Here is a 19,367-nt window from a genome sequence, read left to right as displayed (position 1 = left end):
GATGGTAAACCGCTAAGGTTATCTTTCAGTCAACTACGATAAGCTAAGCTTCTCGGAAGCAAACTACAGAGAAAAGTTATCGGAATAAATCACGGCATAACTGCTCCTCTCGCAGATACAGAAATATTTAATTTGTGGTCGCGAAAGGTTTATGCGTTGTATTTGTAGTCGTACGAAAAGATTTACCAATGTAACTGTCAAGGATGAGCTTCGACACAAACATGTCACAGGTTTTGGTTGTCCACTGACAAATTAATCGGCTCATCAGGCTGACAGTGGGATTTCAGCAAACATGTATCCGGAGATTATACATGTCACATACATCCTTCTAACCAACCTCGCGTGTTATAACTGTGACACTAAATACAGAAATATAAAGTATATAATATAAATGTTTTAATATCATTAATTTCCTGAGTAGTGTACGTACACATTCGTACATAAAACGTAGCTTATTTCGCAGATGGCGACAAGACGGCCTGAAGTAAATTCCATTAGAGGGAGCGAACGAGACACCGGCAGGCCTTTCCACTTAGAGGTTTTTCCGTCGACCGGCGTCGTCAGTTTTCGTTCCCTCGTCTTCTATCAATACACACTTTTATTGTTGCAATTATTTTTAAAAACGTGATAAAATCTAATTCCGTTCAGACACAGAACTCGTTTCAAACGTGACTTTCTTTGCAAATACAGAAATTCTATTCAACATTTTCCACTGTGAACGCCGAATGGTCAGCCGATGTGATTGAATTTTTAAATTTATTCTTTAGAATAGTCATTGAAGGTGGCGACAGAACGGAAGACGGCTATTTATCAGAGCAAATCCTCGGCAGCTTACATTACAGGGGTGTGCGTGGTGATTTCCTGCAGGGAAAAACTCGCGTATAAATAATATTAGAGAGTAGACGTAGCTCGTGAGCAGCGCGGCGCATTTCCATAATTCTGCTCGTTACCGGCGCGCCGAGGCCGCAGCCGCCAGCTTGCGATCTTATCTGTTCTTTTCGTTGGATACGTAAATAAAATTAATTAAACGCCTTTCGGTAGAATTGGTATAGTTGCTTTTAATTTTATATCCAATCTAGAAATCTGCTCTCAATAATTAACCTTCGAACTAAGCACCCATGTGTAATAAACAGTTATCTGATTTCGCTAATTCAAATGTATTTCGTTAGTTGTAAATTGGATCATTTACTATAACGTAATCCAGCATTTGAATACCGATGACGGAGGAGAATCCTGTGACTGTTACACACGAGCTACTCCGATGTGGGGCTGAGGCGGGCTGTGGCACCACAATCCATACATAATTAATATCGGACAGGACAACTGGACCGGCGACCGGGCTCGGACGATTAGCATAGCTGGCCGGTGTGCGTCCTTGCACAATGCACTCATGTTCGAGACGCGCGAAATATGCACGACTGGTTACTATGCATTTGTTGCATATAAGACAAACTGCATTCTGCAGAATCCGACATCTCCGTGTTGGTCTAACGTCGACATAACATATCTGTCGAAGTCACATTTCCTGAATAGTCGACATTTGCTCAACATGATATTAAATACTTTATTCTTTTATGTCGTCTCTTTAAATCGAATGCTGCAGTATAATGTAGAGCTTAATGTATTTTATTCACTCATTCCCTCATTACTCTTAGGTTAGACACAGTGATGTCGGTTTCATTAAAACGCTTCCCCTGCACGTCGTACGCTGAATGAGACAAAAGTGTCGAGCAAGTTTAATCTAAAAGAGCGTGTAGAATATTAAAACTATCTCAGTCGTGTTGTCACCCCTAATCGCCGCTTGCATGCATTCACTGACACGCAACGTTTATGCCTATGTTACTATCTACTTCTGTGAAACCTATGAAATTATGCATTCAAATATATGATGATGATTCAGAGGCAATGATAACATGTCTCCAAGCAGTTAAAGGGTTCAATTTAGTTCAGGGTGCAGTTGTCTATGAGATTTCAGTTAGAGGGAGCCATCAAGGCGGTGCAACTATAAAGTTTTTAATTAAACGCGCCAGCAGAGGCGGTGGGGGCTTAACGACCGCATTTTTCTAGATTCCCTTCGCGCGTTCTACTCTCGGGAAATCTCTTGGCACTGCACGAATAATTGCACAAATTAATAATACCAAATCGGGAGACGACGCGACGGCTGCGAAGCGATTCTTTTCATCTGCGAAAGTGGATTACATTAGCATACATAGTGAACGATTTTAAAAGTTTGAAGTGAGCTTAATGGTGGCGGGAATTAGTCGTCATAAAGTGTCTTTTGAGCAGAGAAACCAGTAGTTTTTGTGGCGCGTCGCCATTTGTCTGGAGAAGTGGAAGTTGGTAGCACTCGGGAGTTTTAATTGATTTACGGCAGGTGGAAGTGGGCGTGTTCGGGCTGCGAGACGAGGCGGCGCGGGCACGAGCTCGACCTGGTCTCAGAGGAGCTCACTACCCGGCTTGGTTTTAAACTTGTATTTATCGGCGCGCACAGGCCGAGCTCGGCCGCAATCAACCTCTTCTGTTTACTAAGCCGCTGGCCAAACGTACTGCCTCCATCCGCTCCTGGCGTGTTATAACATATTTCTCTCATTGATATAAAGCAGCGAGCCAGTGTTTATTGTTTCGTCAAGTTGCACCTCGTGTTCACTGGCATACCATAACCATAACGTACGGAATATGGCTGTGGTAGATGGCGCGCTAATGGAAAAACTTGTCTACTTTGAACAGACGCCATTAAAGAAGTTTCCATTAAGTATTCGATCATAAAACGAACTCCATCATATAAAGGCATGCTAAGAAGCTAGCACGAGTAGCACGCGTATCAATGCAAAAGCTAATAAAAATAAAAGCGTATTTGCCGGAGCAATGTTCGACGCTTGTGCAGGAACTTTTTAACTTTCAAGTTAAAAGTGCAGCTCGTCAAATATTAATGTCATGTCGAGGAGCGGGTGAGCTCGTGATATTTTTCCCATTTTGACATTTCGCGACGACACCGCTAAGCTGCGGGGCGAGTAGTACCAAAAAAATGGGACAGGTGTTACTCACATTTAAATTGGAAACTGGTTGAACGTGGTGATCTTCTAGTCTAAGTAGTGTAGCTATGTATGCGGTGACAGTTATATGAGGCCCTGTGTAATCGTGATCGATACTAATTAATGATGGATGGATATTGCAATGGATATTCGCTCTGGGTAATTAATGCCGTGAATAATGATAGTAATTTACTACATTTCCTACTAGTTGTCTAATGTTACTACAATCACTGAAGATTGCAATCGGATATTGATAATTGATTGATTGATTCCTTAAATCAATTACATAATGCAAGTGGTATATATTTAAGAGCAATATTTTTATACATTCATATGTTGAGTAGAGCAAATCACTTTACTGGCAGCAATTCACTTACGGACAAGCCAACGTTTATTTTGAAAGTACACAATACTTTTCTTTCATTATTTACAGAAAAAATCCAACAAAACCCCAAATCCCAAATGAAACGTGAAACGAGATCTGAAATTACGAAGCCGAAAATATAATATTTAAGTATTAAAGTAACGTGCGGGGTTCGCATATTAATGAGCCATGATACAATGAACTGAAATGTACGGTCTGTGACCACCCCTAGCATGAATCAGCCGAGCCAAATGTTATTGCTCCGTTCCGGCTGCGGCAGTAATGCTACTATGCTAGGGCTGTCAAAAACTGTAAAAGTCCACACTTAACTTTAACAATCCCTCAGCTTCCGGTGATATAAAATCCCTCACTTTGACGTGCCAAAGAGTTTTTCTTCAAGCAAGTTTCTCAAAGAAATAATTTGTATTGTTTGAAACATTTTAAAGCTGTCGGAATTTTCCTCGTTAGCAACAACACGGATAGGGTTGCCCGTCCCTACTCAGGATCCTGTAATTGTGAAAGTCTCAGCGAAGGCCGATATGTATCGCTACCCTTTCAAATGGACCATTTGGACTGTATAAGTGTGCTCCCTTTCACCACCATTATTACAAAAGACTATAAAAGAAATATATTCGTTGTTTGTTTGTTGTATGCTATGTAAATGTTTCAACACGAAGATACGTTACTTAGTATTGAGTATCTATAAGATTGATCAATTCCATGTAAATGGTAATACATATTTAACAGTTAATTATGATAACGATGTTCACAGGTGAACTAGCGGTCGCCCTGGGGTACGTTATTGTAATAACAAATGTCAGAAGTTATAATAAGTTTGCGTTCGACTCATTTCCATTCGATTCCCACGTTGATTACGCGCCGTATCTCTGCAGAGCGACATACGTCATTGGCGAAATAACACGTGTATTTACATCATATGAAAATTTATATTTTTATGTGAGATTTTTGCAAATTACTCGTTTCTGGGGATACAGAAAGGATGTCCTTTCTAGAACCACATATCTATGTGGTCTGGTTGGAATTGTATCATAACGAAATTCAAAATTAGATCAATCTTTAAATTGAATAGTCCACTTTTACAATTGGACTTATTATGTAAGCTAAGCAAACGACCGTAGCAAGTTCCCAAGTTACTCCGCCTAACACTTTGGGGAAAAAATCGTTATTATAATTTAGTGAAAATTTTAAGACAATATTTTATTTAGATTACCAAAATAGGAGTAATAAATCACATTTAGGTACGTAGATTAAGCAATGACACTACAATTCCCACGTGGGCGCTATTATACTTTCCTTTAGTAAACATCTAGGTGAGTAATTACAAACTTATTTTTAAGCAATAGTACGAAATATTTCAGCTGAATCAGGTTGAATTTAATAATTTTTTTTTACATTTTTTTTACATTTAATGGGTCGACGTTTGGCCGCTATCTCACCTGATGGTAAGTGATGATACGGCCTACGGTGGAGCACGTCTGCCTATAAGCAACCTATTCACTCGGGCCTTGAAGACACCCAAGTTATACCCATCAGGAAACACAGACTGCGGCAAGGAGTTCCACTCCCTTCAGTTCGCACAAGGAAGTTTTAAGCGAAGCGCTTCGTGCGAGTGGGTAATATCTACCATGAAGCGGTGCGCCTCGGATTGTCTTGTGGTTCGATATGAAAAGGACAGGGGGAATCAAGTTGTGCAATTCCCCCGCACACTCTCCGAAATGTATCCGGTAAAAAACGGAAAGGCTTGCGACCTTGCGCCTGTGTTCAAGGCTTTCCGGGCCTTCGCATCGTCATTGATGAGCCTCTTGGCACGCCTTTCAATGTGTTCGAGCGCATCCAGCTGGTATTTGGCCGAGCCGTCCCAACAGAACAGTAATCCATACATGACCGAACCTTTTTGGTACAAGCAGTTGTTTCGGTGTGAAGTACCGTCTCACCTTCGAGAGGATACCCAACTTCCTACCAGCCAGATGCGCCTTCGACTCTATATAAGAGCCGAAGTTAAGCGTTGGCGATAGAGTTACGCCCAGAAGCTCAAGACGATCCGCTACCGGAACGGACACACTTCGGAAAGTCGGAGCCAGCGGAAATTGACTCCGTTTGGCAGAGAATAGACACGCCTGGGTTTTGGTAGCGTTGAACTTGACCAAGTTGGCGTCACCCCAATCGGAAACCGCCTTCAAGGACGAGTTCAACCGTTCGACCATGGATTCTCTTAGAGACCGGATCTGTGTTCCGCTACTCCGCGCATCGGACACATACCTTTCAACAACTGTGCTGTCATCTGCATACCCAAAGATACCGGGCTTAAGCAGGTCGTTGATGTGCAGCAAAAAGAGCGTTGCTGAAAGTACTGACCCCTGAGGGACTCCGGCGTTGATGCCAAATTGGTCAGACGAGCAGCCATCAATGACTACTCGAATTGACCGATCCCTCAGGAAGTCTGCAATCCATCTGCACAGATCAGCGGGAAGTCCATATGCAGGAAGCTTGCCGATAAGGCTGTCGTGCCAAACCCTGTCAAAGGCCTTCGATATATCGAGAGAGACCGCTATTGCCTCCCCGTGCTTCTCGATGGCCTCGCTCCAAATGTGGGTGGCATACGCAAGAAGGTCCCCAGTGGATCGGTTGCGGCGAAACCCATACTGCTGATCACTGAGGAGGTCGTTACCTTCAAGGTATGCCAGGAGCCTGTTGTTAAGTACACGTTCCATACTCTTGCAGAGTATGGACGTGACCGAGATTGGCCGGTAATTATTAGGGTCGGCACGACTACCTTTTTTGGGCACAGGCTGCACGTTGGCTAGCTTCCATGCAACCGGCACTTGACCAGTCTCCAAAGAAAGTCGAAACAGGCGTGTCAGGATTGGAGACAACTCAGGCGCACAGATTTTTAAAACCACGGCTGGGATTCCGTCGGGGCCACTGGCCTTGTTCACGTCAAGATTACGCAACGTCTTATATACCTCCTTCTGTCGTATGCGAATTTTTGACATATTCGTCTCGCAAACTCTATGGAGAGAAGGAGGCAAAGCGCCACCAGTATCAAGACGTGAAGATTCCGCAAATAGAGAAGCAAACAGGTTCGCTTTCTCTACCGCGGTGTGTGCCAGTGTCCCGTTAGGCCCCAGGAGAGGTGGGAGTGAAGGGCGGCAGAAGTTCGATTCAACCGCCTTGGCCAGGGACCAAAACGCTTTACTACCCGCTGGGTAAGAAGCCAGTTTGTTCCCTATTCGGCCAATGTGGTTGAACCGAGCCATCCGTAATGCCTTTTTGCATGACTTGGCAGCCCGGTTATAGGCTCTCTTCCTCTGAAGAATGTCGTCAGCCCTACGACGCCTGGCATCCGCCCATGCCAAGTATGCCGCATGCTTTCGCGCTTCAGCACGTCTGCAGTCGACATCGAACCATGGACGAGTCCCACCGAAAGATGTCGCATCCGAGAATGGAATGTAGTATTCCATGCCCTGACGCAACACCCCCGTTATGGCATCCGCACAAATAAATACTTTCCTCTTGGAACCGTTGTGTTCGATTCCACTTGCTCAATGATAATTATGAACGTAAGTTTGGCCCTGGACATATACAATTATGTTCAGTTCAGCTAATTCGGTTCAGTCTTTCCCGAGCTTTAGTCAGACTAACAAACAAATTGATTTTTATAAGAATTTTGGCCCACTTCTTCGTCACACATACATGTTTTATTTAGAAATTATAATAATATGCATAATTGTAAGTATTGTCCCTAATTGCACCTAAGGTGACACTGAAGGATATAAAAATATCAACGTACCTTTTACGAAGTGGTACTGATATTTAAACGTTCATAATAGCTTATTTCTCACGCTCCATTTCCGATAAGGTTATGGTCGCAACCGACTCTTATAGACTTTTCAGCATTCAGATCAATTTAATTACGTATTTTACTATGAGCTTGAAGTTACTCGATACATGTTTGATTGTACGTGCAAAGTGAAGCGGAACAACTCTTTGCGTGATCTACAAATTTTTGTCGTCATGTGTATTTGAAATTGTATGTTTGCGTTTACAAACAACCAACAATACAGGAAAAAATCCTAATGCAGGGCACAAAAACAAAAAAAGATTCCATTCTGTCTACTGAAGAAAAGTATTAGTCACTATGTCTTGTGTGTAATTTAATTTATATATTAAAGCACCCGGAAGCCTTTTGCGGATTGCTACTACATATAGTCATACACGGAACACATACAGAGTGTTTAGTTCTGTAAAAAACCGAATAATACTTAGTTGATAAGGAAATAAAATAAAACTTACCTCTTAATATCTGGTAGAGGAAGACTTTGATGTGGTCGGCTGATAGGTGCTGCGGTGACACGATGATCTTGTGTAGGTCGCTCTGTAGCAGTTCTGTGATCACGTAACTGAACGGAGAAGGTCAAGGAAACTTTTGTTTTCAAACATACAGAGAGATAAATAAAAAAAGATAGCACACATTTGGTCTCACGTTAACCAATTCACTCTAAACCGTTATATAGAAGCGCTAATTACTTATGCAAACGCATGCACACTGAATTCTGTTCTGATATTCATGTAGGAGCTGCAAGTGACACAAGGCATTATTATTCCTATCACCGCAAAGGGTGGCTTCAGAACCTCCCCGAGTCTCAGGACCGGGTTCTACAATCCGTCCGGTCCACAAGGCCAAAGCCCAGTCGTCTCACCCGTTATCTCGCTTATCTGCAGCACGCCCCTCGTGACCATTATCAAAATTACAGGCCAGTATGCCTCGCACACTTGTTGCGGCTAAACTACATTACAACTTCAACGTCACGGGTGGAATTTCAACGTATTGTAATTTTGGAACGAACCCACTGAGCATTGAAGCTAAACTTGATAATGTCGGTCATATAACACATGAATTTAAAGTCCGAATTATGGCATTAATCTTATTCCCAAATGTGACTGAAAGTTTAATTTAATCCAATTAGCAAATGGCTGCACGAGACTGGAGGTAGTAAAAAGTGTAATACAAATACTTTTAGAGCATTATCAGTACGTAGCAGCGACTATAAAATATGTGTAAGTGGCAGTTATTTAATCCGTAGCGATGAATATTGTGGTCGTGAAGCACGAAGCGTCTTGAATAACGGCCATAAAGCCTACATTCGACCTTAGAGCTGACGCATTAGCGCGGCCAATGTAGAAACTATCGTGGATGGTAACTTATTATGTAAGGACGGAGACGACCGTGGCATTCTACACGAGAATAGTAATTTGAAGCTGATACCCTACAAGAAAAAGATGTAAGATTATCTTGGGAACATCTTGATGGATTGGGATACCTTTCCACGAATTGTGTGAGGGGTAATCAGTTGGAGCCAGAAAAATATTCGTATTACTTCTACAATGACATTTACTAGACTTTTTTCAAATTATTGTTTTCCAGCTCTGGCTTACTGGCCTTACACAAACCAACGATAAAGGCTGGTTCTTGCAATCTCCTATGCGGTAAGCCACATCCGTATTTGAATCCAAGCTATTAGGGAGGCCTGTGATGATGGTAGACTTTCGTTACTTTATAATAAAGTTATGTTGTGTCAAAAATATTAATGTGTGTCATAGAGAGGAATTAACTCATCTTGAAATGATTTATCGTGGCGTGGTGTTCATTGTCAGCTGACGGTAATCTCCTGTCACTTCATTAAGTGTTATTGTTGATAGTCTTTCTATTCGCTTCTACTGTTTGATGATCACTTTTATGATAATTGAAAAATAATTACGTTTTTAACTGTTATTGGTTTATAATGTCTCCATCCGACAGTTATTACTACATCGTATAACATACCAATCAATTGTATTTTATTGTTAGTAATTTTAGAAATTGATTGTTCAAGTTTTAAGTCAACCGTAAGTTTTAGTGAAACTAACAGTGGAATCGGCCTCTTTTAACGGATTTCAATAATGTGTCCGCATAATTACGGATATCTCAGTATAAAAATAACATATTATGTTCAGTTTAAAGTCGTTCATATTACAAAGGACATTTGATAAGATAGGAGGCTATCAATTCATAAATATCGTCACGATGAACTCCTCGATAATGTATCTCTGATTTACCCTTCGTGGCACAACCTTTAATGGTTTTGTTATGACTCACATGCATGCCACGATATCCAAGTCATGTTTTTATTTGAAAATAAAAAAGCAGGAGAACCCGTGCACACGTATTCATATCGCTTTAGTAGTAAACCACTGAATAATAAAATAGTAACAAAATATTTTAGGAGATTGATGGCGGGCTTGCGATGCAGGATTTAAAATGCTTGTATTTACTACGAAGAGATATCTATTGTAGAATATCGATATGTTTTTAACGTTATTCAAATGCAAAATTTTAGATTGTCTGTCCATGTAAAGGCTGAACAAGGGGTATTATTAACACGGAACGATCAGTAATCGGTGTGTATCTATTATGGCGTTATCTCCCCCGGGACCGGTCGTGGTAACGGTCAATGAGGGACTGCTATATAAAGCAGACATCTACGTAATCGTTTATTCCACGAACAATACACTCGCAACTAACAAAGAACATTGAAAACATGTTTCTCCATAAAAACTTTCGCCGTATTTTATCACGATTCCAAAGTTTTTAGCACAATGTGTTTCGTTTACATTATTTACATCACAATGAGAACACAAATTATGGTAGCTGATGAATGAATGAATTTGTAAGTTGAACCCTTCTACATCTAGTTCAAACTCGTTTTAATTGAAGCGAAATTAAAAGTTTTTTTTTTATGAACAACTCTCGTGATTTTTCTCGTTGAACACTGCTCACATATTCATTAACTTAATAATAGATGTAACGTTTTTATTTCAGTTAGTAGAGGTTGGAAATCTTTTTAATATAGCGAGCGAGATCGTGGTAGTAGCAATATTCTATTTCTTTATGACTAGGGGATCTAATGGCATTCTCAATGAGGTGTGAATATACGACAAGTAACTACTTAGGTCCTGGGAAGATTACCGGAATATTGTAGTGCTTAACTAGATAAATGCGGTAATTCTCTGAGGAAAATCTAGGTAATAGCTATATTGTCTCTGGGCAGGTCTATTTTGTTTTATAACATTTCTATTTTCTTTGAAAGGGTAGGGTCCGGGACTCCAGTTCTAAATTTATCTATACCATATGTAGTGAAATAGGTCCTAATTCACACCTGCTGTTTTTGTTGCCTATGAAATTAGGATATTGGATACACATATTACACCTCCAATTATCTTATAACTTCAACCGCAAAATCGATAATCAAATAACATTATGTCATTCTAATCCTAATCTAGACTCTTGTAACCACAAAGAGAGACCTATTAAATGAAACAAAATGTTACTATGGGAGGCTCAAACCGTGTCCCACGTACCCTCCTCTATGATTACCACTAACTAAGAGCAAAATGACATTGGTACGTGAATATACGGCAAGGGCACGATCAAAGAAATGACCAAAAATATTTGAATGCGGGTCGTCCCGGTCACGTAGCGGACTGCGGTCGCTTGCCTAATCTGTATCTATTCGAGACCTCACTGAATCTTGTCCTATCTATAGTGCAGATTTCTAGAACCAGTACACATTATTTTCATTGCTCGTTTGAAATATTAGCTTGTTTTAGTGTCTAACTTTAACGCAGTTTCTTGTTAAGGATTAGAAACGGCACAATAATATTGAAATATGTACGTTTAGTTGGTGGCGCCTGGAAACTGTCTGATTTTGAATACCTACAGTAAAACTAAAACGATTGGATAAAATTACGAAAGTATAGTTTCAGTAAATACTATTATGTGTTAAGTTATTAAACTGATTCAAACTATGGGCTCTCAAATACCAACTGAAAATAATACTTTGTATCTTACTTAGGTAGTTGTTTATTGTGATCCTACCAACAAATAAATCTTAAAATAAAATAACTAAATGATGATAAATACACGCGTACTCGTGGGACTAGACTAACAGACGTCAACAAAATAACAAGTGATAAATAGAGATGGATTATACAACGCGTCATTTATTCAAGATAATAGCTATCGGAATATTATAAGAAAAACAAAAAATTATATCTATAGACGTAACTATGGTTACGGATATAGTTGAGGCCACAGTTTGTAGCACAGTTCATGTTCAGTTCAGTTGTACTTTAAATAATTTTGATAAAACGTAGGAAGATAATATAAAATACAGCAGAATTGCAAAAACAGCTCTAGAAGTAAGATTAGCCTGTTTGAAAAAATGGCAAGAATTTCTCTAGGGCCCTATTTTCTACAGCTCTGTGTTGTGTGTTTCTGGGCCCATAGTACAGATATTTCGTAACTCAATCAATTCCATTCATACCACCATTGAATGGAAAGAGTGGTGAGTCGACCCTTGACATAGAAAACAGCTTACGATTTGCGTAAACGATTGCACGATTTGGCATGCGTCGGCCTAGATTCTGATCGTTTTACGCAATACTTCCGACTATTCATTTCATCGATAAGTAACAATAGATTTTTTAAAACATAAACCTGATGTTCCCTTACATTGAGTACTTCATATACGAAGAAATAATAAATCACATGGAATGTTCGATTAACTTGAAGCAATATTCGAGGCCCTTGAAATTAAAATCACTTGACAGGCAGAACGCTGGCACGACTCAAACGAACCATTCATAACGGACCCAAGAAATTCCCAGAGCCGTTCGTTTCAAACCATTCTCCAATTTATTGCAAGAATAACTAAACAGTAAGTACCTCGAGCAAATTACGTATTCGCTTGCCATATCAATTTATTTTCGTGAGATTGTGAGCGCAATAAGAATTGGCAACAATGCTGGAAGAGCCGGCCGGGCCCAGGGGCTCACGAACGGTTTTGGGGCTACACCCCAGTGCCGGGGCGGTAATTATTTACTGAGGGGCTGAGATTCCACCCCCGCACCCCTGTACCCCGCCTGCCCCTCGCCGCCCCATCAAACACGACACGCAGGATGCCCTATATGGGAGGACACACTTTTACGACACTCTGCTTTAGTTCGCTTTTTCTTTGTTTCTATTTTTTGAACATCTAGAATAACTGTTGTAGCTGCGGTCATAACTTATAATACTTCATCGTCACTGGGGAACAGAAATAAAATAGACTCAACAAAGAAATAAGTACTAGCCTAGATGGCAAAAAGTTTTCGCGACCATTTATCGTTTGGTTTTCGTTCAAAAGATTAGATAGCCACAAAAAGTTTTTGTAGATCTACAATTTTGCTATAGAATCAAAATAAATAAGTCACTTTGTTTGTTAGTAAAATTGGTGAAGCTTGTAAAAAAGTTTTTGTTTACACAATTTTATATTTCGTAACAAGTAATGTCGAAGGTATTTAGGGTACGTATACATGTTGAAACAGTGGAATACACTTGTGTGTATAAGACACAGCATACAAACGCATACATATAAATTGTGGACTGAGAGCCCGGATGTCGTGCAGCTGTGCACCTAAACCCAACAACCCAATACTTTTGTAGACACAAAAAACCTTTGCGACACAAATTCGATCCCTAGTAGAAAGATATATATCCGAGCATCGATTAGCCAAACAATCGTTATCGGACATCTCTGTTCGCGACCGATAAATTATTATACTCAACCCTAGAACACAGAAAGGGCGTAACATAAATATTGAAAAATTAATAAGCAGTGAAATGCTTTTGATCCGCTGCAAAATTACGTATTCATTATTTGGTTTATTAAAATCCCTGTGCAGAAACCGTGTCACAGTCATCGGTGTTCACAGCATTAAAAATTAATACATTTCATTAAAATATTACACTATCAACCTTTTGATGGCTGTGTTCGGCATTACAGTCATTCCATGTTGTTTGTGTTACATTATATTGAGTCAATTTCATGAAAGTTTTAGATTAATGTATACTTTTGTAATTAGTTTGTTCACATGAATTCTAAAAATTGTTTATACTGACGCACACTACGGTTCCAACAGAGGTTTCTTTCACTGATACGACTGAATTAACAAAATTGTTGTTTACTTCAATCCAGCAAAAATGTTGACAAAATAAAATGGTTAAAAACAAAGTCGTTTGTTTAGTCAATCTTCGGGACCGACTATACGTCTTGCGCGTGACACAAGCTACATGAAATATAAAGGACATGGCTAAACCAAAGTATGGACGTCGTAACCCGTACAAATAAATATTGAATAAATATGGTACCTAGCAATAAATAAAGCTGCATAATTAAAGATTGATATTTTGTAGTTAAGAAGGTCCAGCTTGGCATATCTGCGCAATCCTGAAAATAAAGTAGCGCTCCTACGTCAAACAACGTTACAAAAACTTCAAAATATAACATTGCTCTGAACTTTTCCAAGGCGTTTTGAGGTACCTAAGCCGAAAGTTATTTATATATGAGGTAGATAGGTAAACAGTTCTGCTTATACTAGATAATGAACACAAAGTAACCAAGGACAGACACAAAATATATAGTAAGATTGTGCGATCTTATACAAAATATATATTTTGTGTCGATCAAAACATTTACAATTATTTGGTTTCAGAAAAAAGTCATTATATTACCGTTATTAAAAATTGATGTTCGTTTAATTATTTCGAATTGATTTTCGGGGAAACTAATGTCCTAATAATAGCTTGCAGTACTTACTTCCGTGTTGTCATGTCAAACCACAACAGAAAAAATCAATTATGAAACTTATTTTTGTTAATTTTTGTTCACCAAGTTATAAGAATTAGTTAAACACAAAATAATTCATAAGTGAATATTTAAATGATACGGGTTAGCGTGAAATTCGTATTCTTGTTATTATGCCTGGGTCAGTCATTTAGCCATCTCCTTTCTACGTTTTCTACAGACAACTTTACCTCCAAACATTTTATGTTCATGTACAAGAAAAACGTGTCTTTGTTCAGTGCTCAATCAATAGAACAACTTAAAATGTAGAACACCATGTTAGGATGTAAGTTGTATAACAAGCATTCGGGTAATTGGTAGGCATGGCATCATCGATGTCAAAGATACGAATGGTAATACCCTCCTACCGTAATGCAAAATGCTTTTCTGCTGTTTACAAAAGCGTTGAAACGGCCAGCTTTAACGCACATTACGGTATGTGCCAGCCATTGTTTCATACCACAACCCGGTAGGACTGTGACCTAAACAATGCACGCTCCGACACTGCATTTCGGTGTCTTACTCTTAATTGCTGTGTCTAATTTATGAATATTCTCTTCACATGCATATTATATGAAACAGACTTAAGTGACCTCATGTCGCAATTCAAACGTTTTATGGTTTTCTCTTCATCCTTTTTACGGATGGGGAAGGTACAGAAGTGACATTGATAGATCATCGACACCGGTTTATTGAACAAAACCGGTTGACACTAGTTGCCCGTCATATTTGCATAGAACGTACTTGAAATATGGAAAACGTTTTGTTCGTGACTAGAATTATTTTCTAAGATAGCAACATGCGAGAGCAGAGACGTCGGTTGTCGGACAATTTTGTTCACTTCAAAACGTTGACGAAACCCATTCAAATATATTTGGACATGAAGCGCGAAGATGGTGTAATATTTCAGTGAAAATTTTATATTTTTATAGAGTGAAACGAGTTGATGACACGGAACGAACCAAATATAATCAGCAAACGGTCAGTGCCCCACGGAAACGCAAGAAGTAAATCACGGATATTTAAGATGCGTGGAGAGACATCCAGCAATGTCGGTGCAAATGACCATTCCGAGGACAGTACGTGGAAGGGAGACGTTGATAAATCGTTCTCAGTAAACACTGCTGGACAAACGTCCGCTGATCAGAATACATTTTACTCCATATGAAATGATGTGAAAGGTTTCTTTGTCAACTGTGAATGAGTAATGAGCTCTATCCAAATACAAATGATAAAATTCTTGGGAACTTGAATTCTTTAAAGTCAGCCTTATGTACCGTAACGTCATTAAAGATACAACTGTGTTTGGTCATAAGGTTTATTAATGTTGACAATACAGAAGCGGACACGTAGTGAGAAAAGTCAATATGAAATTATGTATCTAAGGACAAAAAAACGTTTATTCGATGCAACAACACTCAACTGTAGCGTGAGTTACCAAAATAAACCATTTCTACCAAACGAAAGCTTCTTTTTTCACTAGATATTTCAGCAACGAAACACAACCACAACACAACAGGCTGAATACAAATTCCGCGAAGCTACAAATTTTCAGATAGCCTTAGGTAATTTTCGTTAATGGCAGATAGGAAACATAACAATACTGTTCTATAGTTAGTTTCTTTTTGTAACCTGTTACTGAATCAATAATTCATGATGTACGGAAAATGAGAGAAATACAATATTTTCCCACAGACGTCGGAAATTCAACGAAGAACGATTGCTTTGTTGGTTTAGTGACGAGTTAAGCGTAGTCTTAGATCTAGATAATTGGTACATTTTACACTTTTTAATACTAACATTTCCTTAGCACAAAACATAATTTGAAAAAAGATTATAAAGAACTGAAAGCTTTCGGGCAAAAAGGCGTGGTCTACACTCCCTTATTTTTCGTCATATCGGTAACTTTATAGATTTTTCACAAGTCAGTTACTTTAACTCTCATTCGTCCTACATGTAACATTTCCTCGTGAAAACCAACAAGGAAAATAGTTCGCTCGAATACCCAAACCCCACGTTGATTCCACAAATCTTGTTTAACCAAGTTTAGTGTGAACACAAAAATATAGGAACACCATAAATAAGGTATGTTTGTACCCTCGTTTGGTATGATTGGAGACGGTTGTGATATTCGGCCAACGTTGGGGTTATTATAGTGGTAATCCGAGTTGTTGTGTTGTGTCGTATCGCGGCCCTGCCGGCCTGTCCGATCTCCGGCCACTATCCATCAACGTCGCATAGGATCCTGGGACATTTGCACCGAGTATCGTGCGTCAACTGATACCACTTGATCCCGTGTGGGAAACTCTGCGACTATGTTTGTTCTAATGTCAAGTAGCGATAGGCTTTTTACATATTATTAAGATCAATTTCATATTGTAACCTTATAAGAAAAACAGCCGTTAAAAATGCTCTGAAAAGCACGACGATGTAATATCGGTGTACTTTATATACGGATAAAATCATTACGAGAAAGGAGGTCACGAAACACGACCTCACAATTAATGTTACATACGAAATAAAATGAAATTCATATTATTATTTACATTACGTCCCCTGTGAATGTTAATCAAAACGGTAAAAATATAATCATATTTCGGTGTGGCTTAATTTTAAATGAATATTAAAACACGTCGGCTAAGTTCGGGGCAAACACGCCAAGTAAACGTAAAAGCGGGCAAAGGTCGGACGTTGATGAATAGCGGCTTACGAGCAGCGGACCGACGGACGGACGGACGCTGGCGACCACTCTGGTGCCGAGTCCAGTTTTGTCATGTGTTGTTATTTTTGCCTGGACGTTCTTTGGAAAGCTTTTACTAATCCCTTAGGACGGTCACAGCGTTGACACTTTGCTTTTTTTTTATAAGATTGGACACAACACAAGTGTCAAATAGCCAAAGGGATTTCACAAAGAGGCGATTAAATTGTCAGCTGTTCTTTAAGCTTATAATAAACATATTATCTACTTGTAGATACATCTATACGTAATACCAAAGCAGTAGATATCTTCTATAATAATTATTTCAGGCGCCTTTGAAATTTAGTCTAATATAAATATCTATCTCTAGTAAATTCGCCACTGAAAGCGGACGAGCGCCGGGCGTCGGATTACAAGAAACTTTATTAAGAACAAGCCTCCGCGCCTGTAAACTGCTTGCTTCTTACGCCGCCCGATATTATATTCAATATGTCATTCATTACTGCTCAAACAAGATAAGCATATAGAAGTACAATTGAAAACAATCACAAATTTTCCATGGGAACAATGTTGGAATTTTATCGAAATGCTGCCATAAAAACCAATGTTTTAGTGAAACGAATGTGACTAATCTGATGAATCATAAAGCTTCAAAGCACGCGAGCCTACGTGACGTACCTGCGGAATATGCTAATTAGTAACACCATGATTAGTACACAGTGTGATGGTGCCCGATTATCTGCATTAGCTTATTAAGCAAAGTTTCTAACAGAATAGTCAATGAGGCAAGCCCATTAACCGGCAGGGAGGCGGCGCCGATCGCGGGACCCGACGAATTTCCGCCGCAGTTTCTTTATTCCTCTCACAACGGGATTTTCCGCAGGATGCTAATCTATACAATGGAAATTAACTAGCAATGAAAAAAGACCACATTACCAATCTAATTTCCATTTATAAATATGACAACTTAATGTGAAAGCTCACTACAAGGTTGACCTTTAAAACTTTTCAGTGCAAACTTTCGCGAATGGTGCAAAATTACGATTGGTTGAAAGCGGTGGCGGTTTCTCCTCCGTCCCTGAATAGGTAAAGTAATTTGGAAAACGGAGAAATATGTTATAATATCTGAGTGAAAATATTTAGAGCATAACGTTTTGGTTAAAAGTAACAACGTTTCTCCCAAATCGTGACTATTACTACGCAACAATATTAATAATAAAAGAAAATAGAAAGTTAATTTCGTTTTTTTACTTTTCTATTTTGTGAAAAGGATTAGAACAATGTATTCTCTTAATAGTAATAAGTAGCTTTTGGGTTTTAGAGAAGTGACTATTCATTAGAGAGAGACGTCATCGTTAACGCAGCTGAGGCAGTAAATTGGTGGCGTAAGCTGTCGGTGACAAACATGCGCGCCGTGCATGTGTATCCGACTGCTCGCATATTACGCGAACTGCGCCCGCCGTCATAATTTAAAGTAACGAAGTCTCCAATCCACACGCCGAAATATACCCAACATTTCAAAATTTCGGCTGCGATTCTGAAATTTGCGAGCAACGAATATAAAAACTTTGCTCTGGTTAACGAACACAGGTGCCAGGTGGAGATTGAATGCGACATGATACTCTTCATTACGGGAACATGAATACATTTGCATTGCGAATGAGATGGTTTTCCATTCAGCAAGTACAAATGTTGAAAACACTGGAGCCGTGCTAATGCATTTCATGTCCAGATTTAACGCTTTGGGGTGGAAAAAAGTTTGATTTGGGGAGCCGCAATACGGTAGCGTTTATCTAAAGTCTATCGGGCAAGGTTCCAAGACGTCATCGAGACGGGGCCGCACAAGGGGCTACGCCAGCGCTGATCTCGAGCCTGCGAGCCAAGAAGGCTCTCGGTCACCCCGTGCCAAGTACCGACGGCTTTACGAACCCTTAGCGGTGTCTGCTTTAAATTATTCCAAAACGTAAAAGACTTCGAAATCTCTTTGCTGTCACAATGTTTACTTTAGGTATTTATAATTTTGTTTACTCGGGGTAGGTAGGCGAGGCGAGAACAAAATAGAAAATAACAAAGAAAAAGCCTAATTGTAATTTGTTTCAAGGTTCCATAGTGTATATTTACTTAACCTATTATTAACTATCACAATTAATGAAATATTACGCACATTCTCTCGCAGTAGTAAGAAGAAATATTGGACAAGTTAACACAATGAGAACTAATTCTGTGTTCACAATCAATCATCTGAGGGAGCGCGTCAGTTGGGGAGTGCTACACTCCATTAATCGATGACTGATTAACTGTTTTAGGATTTTGTTTGGATGTAAGAGCGGACTCGTTGCGCTCATTTAGAAGGCCGGGGTCGGGGGAGTGTCGGCATCATCCGAAGTTGTTGTTACTGCGAGCGAACACGAAACCGCTCTCAGTCCCACGCACACACGACACCGGCACAAAAGTAACAGTTTTAACGCAATAAGTGTTACTTGAAGTATTACCACATTTCTTGTGAAATATGCCAAAGCCAAATAATGGGGGGAAAATTAACAAATGCG

At 39.5% G+C, this 19,367-nt stretch overlaps 2 protein-coding genes across 2 annotated transcripts in view; one reads left to right on the top strand and one right to left on the bottom strand.

Annotated features, from left to right (window-relative positions):
• The window catches only part of LOC118266881 (caspase-8), a 404,424-nt gene that overhangs the window by 22,495 nt on the left and 362,562 nt on the right, over positions 1-19,367 (top strand). The window lies entirely within an intron of this gene.
• Positions 1-19,367, bottom strand: part of LOC118281847 (serine/threonine-protein kinase NLK2) — a 106,192-nt gene that overhangs the window by 20,143 nt on the left and 66,682 nt on the right. The window contains 1 exon segment of the mRNA XM_035602612.2: positions 7,711-7,817. Coding sequence (XP_035458505.1) covers positions 7,711-7,817 — 107 coding nt within the window.

Source organism: Spodoptera frugiperda, chromosome 23, assembly GCF_023101765.2.
Source record: "Spodoptera frugiperda isolate SF20-4 chromosome 23, AGI-APGP_CSIRO_Sfru_2.0, whole genome shotgun sequence".
NCBI classification, from domain to species: domain Eukaryota; kingdom Metazoa; phylum Arthropoda; class Insecta; order Lepidoptera; family Noctuidae; genus Spodoptera; species Spodoptera frugiperda.
The sequence above is the reverse complement of the archived record's forward strand: the minus strand, read 5'-3'. Positions and strand labels throughout refer to the sequence as shown.